The sequence below is a fragment of the Seriola lalandi genome, unplaced genomic scaffold (assembly GCF_002814215.2).
Source record: "Seriola lalandi dorsalis isolate HSWRI2012SDOR001 ecotype SW California unplaced genomic scaffold, Sedor1 jcf7180002054901, whole genome shotgun sequence".
Classification (NCBI taxonomy): domain Eukaryota; kingdom Metazoa; phylum Chordata; class Actinopteri; order Carangiformes; family Carangidae; genus Seriola; species Seriola lalandi.
In genome coordinates, this window is record NW_019525453.1 from 1,248,340 (window position 1) to 1,257,050 (window position 8,711).

An 8,711-nucleotide genomic window follows, 5' to 3' on the forward strand; every position below is an offset into this window, starting at 1 on the left:
GTTAGTTTTCTGGGTCATGAACAGAAGGAGGAAATGGAGGAGAGAAGCAGGTTTGGGACACATGCAATGTAGAGTTTTCCATTCAGATTAAAAGCACTGGCATAAAGGTTTATGTTTCTCTTGGTCTTTATAGTCTCTCTCTCTGTCTCTCTCTCTCTCTCTCTCTCTCTCTCTCTCTCTCTCTCTGTTATTGCTTTGTTTATATGAAGCAAGCATCGCCACATGGTCGATGTAAGATGTTTCAAAAGCCTAAAGGCAAAGAATTTCATCCACTCACTGAGGAACAGTTCTCATATATGTAATTGATTCTGATATTTTATCAGCATAAGGAGTAATTATAGCTTTTTTCGACAGTCAAATGAAGGAAAGATCAAATAACTGACTGGCAGTAAGATGTAATATACCATAGTAGAATATAAATCAAGTATTAAACGATATCAGCAACTGACTTTATAGATAAGAAAGAGTCTTTTCTCCTCTCTCCCTCAGGACGAAACTCTGAACTACAGGAAACCTGCCGCCTTTAAATCACAGCATGTTTTAAATAAAATAAAATTCCTGTGGGGTCCGTAAGAGTCAGCAGGTTATAGTATAACATTTAGTTTTCTGTCCTCTCCTCTCCTCAGGTCGTCCTGCAGAATCTGTTGATGTGCATGGTGTGCTTCTACTCTCTCTACTACATCGTGGTCAGTCTCTGCATCGGACTGCTCAGGTACGCTCAGCACATCAAACACAAACATTAATGAAACCTACTGGGAGTCAGACCGGCCTAGAAATTTTGCTCCTGTTTGCTGCTTGTGCAAATTTTTTTCATCTTGTTGTGTCTCTAGGGTTCACGAGATCAACAGCTTGTTGGCTCCGTTTGACTACACAACACAACCGTCATGGCAGAACCCCAAATACCTGGGTGAGTATCAGAGATGGAGTAGAACCAAGTACATTTACTCAAGTATTGTAAAATATAAAGGTAGTATTTCAGTTTTATGCTACTTTTTAATACTCTCTCACTACATTTCAGAGGCAAATATTGTACTTTTTACACCACTCCATCAATTTGACAGCTGTTCTTTGGCAAATTCCGGTTTTACAAACAAAATAATTAATCAGTTTGTAAAATACGACACATAATTCTGTATTAACCTGCCTGACAGTACCCTCACTTCCAGCCCAACAGCAGCTACACTGGAGCTTTTCCTTCTACCGAAGTATTGTTATCTTGTAGTATCTTTGACTTTGTGAAAAATCTGAATCCGCCTTACACTGCAGTTGTTTCTCTGACTGATCTGTCTTCAGTGCAACAAGGTTTAGAGTGAGTGAGTTTGACTAATTGAAGACATCTCAGCTACTGTATATTAAGCCTTTTTCTGCCTGTCATGGTGGGAATCTGGACAAGTCAGAATCTGATCCTGTATTATCAGGTGTATAAAGAGCTGAGATGACAAGGATCTGTGAATGTCAGTTATTAAATACGCAATGTCAAGTCCTGTTATGGTTTAAGGTTCAAGTAATTCTACGCATCTTTTGGTGTAGTGTCATATGTGGTGTCATATCACTCCTAGTGTAACTTTCTTCCATTCCAAAAAACACGTTCTATCCGTGGTGTTTATCAGAACAGACATTATGATAGCAGGAAAAACACAAGTGTAATTAACAACATAAATTAATGATGACTGCAATCCAATTAAGTGTTTCAGCTCCAGAGCTCTGATGTAATGCGTGCTTTCTCCTGCAATGAAAAGTCAAATATGTCTGTTGTGGAAAAACATCTGTTAACATAACACTAGTACAACATCACCACAACTGCACCTAACCTGAGTCAGCTAATAGTATTGTGATATTGATGTAAGAGGTGACTCATATTTGATAGAAGATAAAGAAATCTCTATTTTTGTGAGGACCAGATGTCATCACATGAACAGAGAGATTCCAGTCGCTTCCCAATATCAAGAGCACTGATGAGGAAAATATATTTTTATTGTGTCTGATGTGTTTCTTCCTGTTGTAAACTATGATAACATATATATGATATGGCAGTTAAATGTAAAAGTAAACGTACGGACAGAATACAAGCGAAGAGCAACTTGAACTTATTTTTTCCCCTCTCCTTCCAGTTGGTGTAATTTCCACAGAAGTGACCTATGTTTTAGGAGGGCTGGTGTTTGCCTGGATCGTAGAGGAGTGGGTCTGGGATTACGCTATAACTGTCACATTGCTACATGTTGCGATGACTGTGGCAGGTAATCACACACACAGACACACATACACAAAGTGGATCAATAGAACGGAACAGCTGATAGGATTGGAGGCCTGGTTATGTAACCGGATGTAGTGGCTGTAGTTCAAAGTTTACAGGCACTAGAGATTTATGAGTTCACCAGCAGATTCAAGTAAAAGAATACAAACTAAAATCATTTTCAAAAATTAAAATGAAAGACGCCCAAACATCTTAAACCTGCATCCTTTTTTTGTGTGTGTTTCACTCTTGGCTAAAGTGACTGTGTGAATCTGTTCAATTAATTTTATGGACAGTAGATTGTGGGCTACATTTTACACAGTTTCTGTGTTGTATGTTTGCAGTGATGTCAGATTTCCCTTCAGCTGAGCACTGGTGGATTGCTCTGGGTAAGTTTTATATTTCTTCCTGATCATCTTTCTGTCTGCGACCCCATGTGTTTCCTTATCTGTCTCCAAAAAAACTCCACCATCTGTTACTCTCCAGCTCCTTTCAATCCATCTAAGATAGTATTTTTTCCTGTTCCCAGACTCTCTATTGCTCACTTCCTGCATGCCTTCAGATTCAGGCTTCTTGAGGACAGCTGCTGCTGGCCTCCAAGCCTTCCTTTGATTGATCCCTTTCTTCTTGTTTATTTAATCTCCCGCTCTCTGCAGGTTCAGGCCTGGTGATGATGATATTTGGAGGACAGCTCTTGGCCTATAAACTCTTCAGAAGCAACTTTGTCTATCCAGCTGAACTGCAGAACTTCTAATGAACACAATGAGAAAAGCTTTTAAATTGCTTACCGGTTAATCTCATGTCTGGATGCATCCCAGTGAGTTCACCTTGCAAGGTTCATGAACACTAAAGTATATCTCTCAAGATGCACTTTGACAGCTAGATAACTGTTCATTAACTTATTGTCCTTCTACAAATAGCTCATATACTATTTAACAGTGTTTTTTGTAACATATCCTGTACAGTTTAAATATTGTTTTATATTTTTTCTTTACAAACTTCATACTGTAACAAAATGACACCTTTAGCATTCAATAAAAGCCTGGATTTTACAGCTGTAAAATATGTACTACCAGAAAATCTACTGAGTGATATTTTTGCAGTAGTGAGTAAAGTCAGCTATTTCCCGTCAGTGTAATATTTAGAATGTGTTACATACTAGTTCTGTCTATAGTGTAGTAGTCTGATAGAGAAAATAACAAGAAAAAATCATGTCAAATCTGTGCCATGTGGTCAGAAAACTGAACAAATTCAAATCGTTTGTAACCTGATCTCCTCATACTTGTCTAAATGTGAGTGGATTCTGTTGGTTTCATGTTTAGGTGCTATGAAAAGTTCACATCTACACCACAAATAATGATTTTAATGCTGGTTGTATATATTAGTTCAAATCTATTGGATTAACATTAAATAATTCATGCAAAAAGATTGCATTGTGTGTATCAGTGTGTTGACTTCAACCATTTGGACATCTCCCCACAAAGGCCTCAAGCTACAGATGTATGAAAAAAGACAAGAACAGTTCAACTATAATTTAAAAAAAAATCATATACTTTATTTAGAAATGGCTGATCATGGCTGATCATCAGCTGATATTGATTGTAGTAGCAGTAGTAGTGAACTCGGGGTGTCTGGGATTCGGCCTGCCCACAGTTGAGTCACATTTGTCATCAAGGTGTCCAGACCCACCTGAGAGAAAAAACAAAACAGGCAATTGTAGTTTCAGTTTGAATTACCCGCTTTATATTGAACATTTCTAACAGCAGCAGTAATTTATACATCGGTGAAATGTCAGGCAACGGGTTAATATCCAGTATCCGGAGGTTAATTAACACTGAGGAGCGGCTGAGGACGAGCAACCCCGTAAGCTAAAACATGTTTCTTAGCTAGCTAGTTAAATGCTAATGCTAATGTTGACATTAAGAAAAGACAGATCAAAGTTTCAGTCTGTGGGAGAAGCAGCTGTGGCTCTAGTTCAGCCACTGCATTACAGACAGTTTCCAAACTAAAGGAAATGTCAGCCATTTAAAAAAAAAATCTCAGAATTTAGTTACACTACTCATACATTTCAGTATCTTAACGACAGATAAAAATGTGCCTTGTTGTCGGTGTGAAATGCGGCATTGTTGAATTATCTCTGGAAACATTGTTGGTTTAGGATGTAAAGTTTTGTTAAAGCCGATATATTTCAGCTCAGTCTTACTGATGCGACGCCGTGGATTTATTCCAGTAACATCATCAGACTTGAATGTTAAAGTCATTAGTTGAGGTCATTGTTGTTACATGAAACCAATAAATGGCTACTTCAAGTTCCTGTGGAGCCGCTTAGGTTCTTAAAAAAAATACACACATACATAGTATGTGCACCAAGTAAATTTTGCACAGATAAATTCTATTGTAAACAATAACTCATCTATCAAGGCAGCATCAATCTTGTGAGACAAACAACAAAACAACATCAAAAGGCTGCACTTTCCACTGTGCAATGATGTTCAGTGATGTTTCCATTTAGTTGTATCCATATGTTTTGAGAATAATTAGAAGAACACTTTCCGCACACTAATAACTAATGCAGTGGTTAATACTTATGAGCTTCAATCCAGCTTTACTCATGATTGACTTGATTGTGAAAATAGTGTGTACACATCTAAGGGCTTTTTTTTCCCTTCTATTGTCTAGAGTCCGTTTGACCATCTACGCCTGCAGATGGATGACGTCTCCGGAGACGGAGGGATCCTGAAGGAGGTGGTCCAGCCTGGAGAGGGCTCACCTGTACCCCAAAATGCTTCAGTATTGAGTATTGACAAGTGCAGTTTTGTTCTATAAACTCTTGACACAGTTTTTCCCCACATGTTTTTGTTCTGCCATTACCTCTCTTCATTCTTTTTCTTACACAGTCCATTACTCAGGTTTCCTGGAATATTCAGACCAACCTTTTGAAACCACCACGAACTTCAAATACCCGCAGATGATGAAGTTAGGGAGAGGTCAGAAATTCTTTTTCAAGGTTCAAATGAATTTTCCTGCTAACCTATAAAAATCGTGGTCTCCAGAAGAACTTTTCTGACTGATTGAAAAATGATTGCTCAAACAGATGTGACACTGGTTGGACTGGAGCTGGGTCTGCTGACCATGCAGAAAGGAGAGTTCTCTCGTTTCCTTTTCCAGCCCCACTATGCATACGGGGACATGGGTTGTCCTCCGTTCATTCCTGCTGCTGCTGTGGTTCTGTATGAGGTTCAGATCCTCGATTTTTTCAACTCGGGACAAGTGGACGACTTTGTCGCACTGAGTCCGGTAGGGAGACTGCAGGTGCCCTGTTATTATTGTTGTTGGGAAAACTAAGGAATCTTATTTTTGCCTCCAGAAGCCCATTATATATGATGATGCACCTTGACATTAATTCCTTTTTAGACTTTTAATAGCCTATAATTTATTCCACTTTAAATAGTGCTTTTATTTTCAAAAGCCAGTATAATAAATAATCAGTATTTGTGTTTGTATAGTTGGTCAGTTCACATTGCTTTACGTCTTTTCTGTCTTCAGGAGGAGCAGAACATTGCTCCTCTGTCCACGCTTCTTGAAGTTGTCAACACACTACGCAGCTTTGGCAACCGCTTCTTCAACCAGAGCCGTTATCATAATGCCAAAGATCGCTATAAACAGGTAAATCTTGAAGTGTGGTAAAGATAAAGAAGCCTTGCTCATGTTCATTTTATAAGCTAAAGAGGTTGCTGTGCTTCTGTTTTACATGTGTACTGTTTGAGGTTAATGTATTTTGTATTGGATTCTCTGCTTGGCAAACAGGCAATGACGCTGCTGGGGAGCAGGGAATCCCAGAGTGATGCAGAGAAGGAGAGGATCAAGACAGCTGTGCTGCCTCTATATCTGAACCTTTCTCTCACTGAGCTCCGTCTGGACAGCCCGCACAAAGCCCTGAAATATGGCAACAAAGCCTTGGAGATAGACTCAGCCAATACAAAGGCTCTTTTCCGCTGTGGACAGGTTGGTCTGGGCTTTTGTTTGTTTTCCAAACCATCAGATAAAAATCCCCACAGGCCCTGAAGTGCACAAGATTAAATGCTGGTTTGACACAGGCAAAAGATATTCAGTCCTTGGAGCATTTTTCAAGTTTAGGATCAATGAAAAATTGCTAATGACAATGAAAAATGAAAAATTGCTAATGACAAACATTTTTGTTATTCTCATGTAACATCTTCCTAGATGTTAAATATATTATTTGGTCTGGTTTTAGATATAACTATATATCATGTGCGGCTTCCTCCTCCATGTTCTGTGAGTTACATGCTCATACTGTAAATAAAGATTAGTCTATTGTTCACACTGATGTCATGTCTGTCAGGCGTACCTGGAGCTGCATGAGTATGAGAGCGCCCAGGATTGCCTCATAACTGCTCAGGCAAAGAGACCCTTTGACAGTGACATTAACAACCTCCTGAGGAAAGTGGCGATGTAAGATCAACCTCTATTATGTATTTAGAATGAATTCTGTGTAGAATTATCCTACACGTATAATTTATTGATCTTGTATTTTAACTGCACAAGGCTGCATATTAACTTACTTATAACTGTGCTACATTAATTTAAAGCATAATTATATTTTCATTCATAGCTTAGGCTTTAATATACTTTAATATACAGCACTTAACTTTACATATTCTTAGTGTTAGGTACATCTGATGTTTTTGTTTAAAAGCTAACAAGTTATATATAAAAAATGTCAATTTTCTAGGTCTTATAAAGACAGCTTGGACAAACAGAGAGACATGTACGCAAAGATGTTTCGAGACTTGAGGGGCCCAGTGAAGATGTAAATATGAAGAAAAAAGGTAAGAAATCCTGCTCACTAAACAAGCCTGGGGTTAATGTGCGACTGCTAACATAACACTAGTAACTGTTGTTTGATGTTGCATAAAACATAGAATGAGGTGCTCAGGTTTTACTGTCCGGCACAATAGTAGATATTAATTTAACTCAAGAATGCAGACGGATAAACCAAGTGTCATCTATCATCTGTTCAGAGAGACTCACTCGATGAATAAAGTCATTGTGTGTTGCAGAGGGCAGAGCAAAGAGCAAGCTTCAAGGTTCAACAGCATGTTTTCTGTCCGGCACTGATAATTCTGAAAGTTGCACTTTTTGTTGTTTTAGCATATGTTTTGAATGTTTTCATGCTAAAAAGATGTTTTGTTCATTTCCTTTAAAAGAATCAGTTATTTACAAATATCTGTTAATAATGTGGCTCAAGAGTTGTTTTCCTGTTTGGAGATATGCTTTGCAGAATTTGCTTTCGCCTCAAGTATTATGGAAGAACTTTTGCATGAGCAGTAACAGGAAATCCTTGAGTGGCTGCTTTTTCTATAAAGTTGTCACGTCTCTTTAAATTCTCCTTCTGAATCCTGTTTGTACTTGTGTGTTAAATGTTTTCTTGGGGTTTGATCACTTTTAAGGTGATAATGATAAAAATTAAAAATATTTTCACTTGTATATTCTATCTTGTCTTTTTTTTTTTTTTTTAGATGAATTGTAAACTGGATGTTTTTTTTTAATGTCAAAGTAAGGGTCAAACATATGCATACAAGCTGTCAATTCGCCTTAATTTTCCAGTGTATGTGTGTAACACAAAGGTAGAACTGCTGCTAGAGTGTATGTTGTTGGTCAGAACAGTACAGACAGCAGCCATTTAATCTGATTAACAGCAGATGGGGTGGGCGGCCGAGAAGAATGTGCAGTACTTCGACAGTAATTCTGTTAGGCTGAGAGAGTAATGCAGCCACAGTGTTGCTAGGGGATGTAGAGACTTGAAGATTATTTTCGTGGGCCACTAGTTGTCGTGTGTCCCAACAGACACTAGGGGGCATATGTGAGCAATCTGTCACTACTATGGTGCCAAACTCCCTCACAGAATATGAAACGAACCTGTGGCTATAACATAAAAAAGTCAAGTCAACTAAATATTCAAATATGAAAATTTAGAAAATATTTCCAATTAGAATGACTTGCTTTAAGATATTTTCTGTTAAATGTGTCAGGGCTCTATTTATTTACAGTTTTCTATCATTGTATGACTTCTGCTGCAAAGCACACAGTTTTGCGCAGTGTTAGGTTGTTCAGAAGGAGGAGGCCATGATAGGGATAGAGCAAAGCCGAATGAGGCAAGGAAGTGAGATAGAAAAAGAATGGAGGGCGAATAGAGGCCAAGGGTAGTGGGAAGGAGGAGAAGGGGGAAGGTGGGATGAAAGGATCCGAAACTGGGGAGGGGCAGATGGAGGAGCAGAAAAATCTGATTGACCTCTCAGGTTAATCCACTCATCACAGTGTGTGAGTTTTTTACCATCATCTGCCAGCACATGGCCAGAGGGTCATTCTCTGTGAAAGACAGACTGACTGGACACAGGGACATACGGATACAATGGTCTCCAGATTCGTGTACTACCTTCATCTTAGGTAAGGGAAG

At 38.6% G+C, this 8,711-nt stretch overlaps 2 protein-coding genes across 4 annotated transcripts in view; both read left to right on the forward strand.

Moving 5' to 3' along the window:
• Positions 1–3,661, forward strand: part of tmem244 (transmembrane protein 244) — a 12,919-nt gene extending 9,258 nt beyond the window's left edge. For both annotated transcript variants that reach the window (XM_087180382.1, XM_023429959.2), the window contains exons 2-6: positions 627–712; positions 831–907; positions 2,112–2,237; positions 2,578–2,622; positions 2,890–3,661. In XM_087180382.1, coding sequence (XP_087036508.1) covers positions 627–712; positions 831–907; positions 2,112–2,237; positions 2,578–2,622; positions 2,890–2,987 — 432 coding nt within the window. In that variant the 3' untranslated portion in view covers positions 2,988–3,661. The remainder of the gene's footprint in view (positions 1–626; positions 713–830; positions 908–2,111; positions 2,238–2,577; positions 2,623–2,889) is intronic.
• fkbp6 (FKBP prolyl isomerase 6) lies at positions 2,963–7,741 on the forward strand. Of its 2 annotated transcripts, none has more exons than XM_087180381.1 (9): positions 2,963–3,050; positions 4,913–5,030; positions 5,131–5,220; positions 5,328–5,530; positions 5,780–5,899; positions 6,041–6,238; positions 6,597–6,706; positions 6,987–7,083; positions 7,315–7,741. In XM_087180381.1, the coding sequence occupies exons 1-8, from the start codon at positions 3,033–3,035 to the stop codon at positions 7,066–7,068; spliced, it is 939 nt and encodes a 312-aa protein (XP_087036507.1). In that variant the 5' UTR covers positions 2,963–3,032; the 3' UTR covers positions 7,069–7,083; positions 7,315–7,741. The 2 variants fall into 2 exon arrangements, with proteins under 2 accessions (XP_087036507.1, XP_023285908.1); XM_023430140.2 differs by lacking the exon at positions 2,963–3,050 and adding an exon at positions 3,965–4,096.
• The last annotated feature ends 970 nt before the right edge of the window (positions 7,742–8,711 follow it).

Coding starts and splice junctions, on each gene's coding strand:
- fkbp6 (XM_023430140.2), top strand. CDS start 4,022: ATGTCAGGCAACGGGTTAATATCCAGTATCCGGAGGTTAATTAACACT. Junction 4,097..4,912: donor GGCTGAGGACGAGCAACCCC/GTAAGCTAAAAC, acceptor TCTATTGTCTAG/AGTCCGTTTGACCATCTACG. Junction 6,239..6,596: donor CTCTTTTCCGCTGTGGACAG/GTTGGTCTGGGC, acceptor CATGTCTGTCAG/GCGTACCTGGAGCTGCATGA.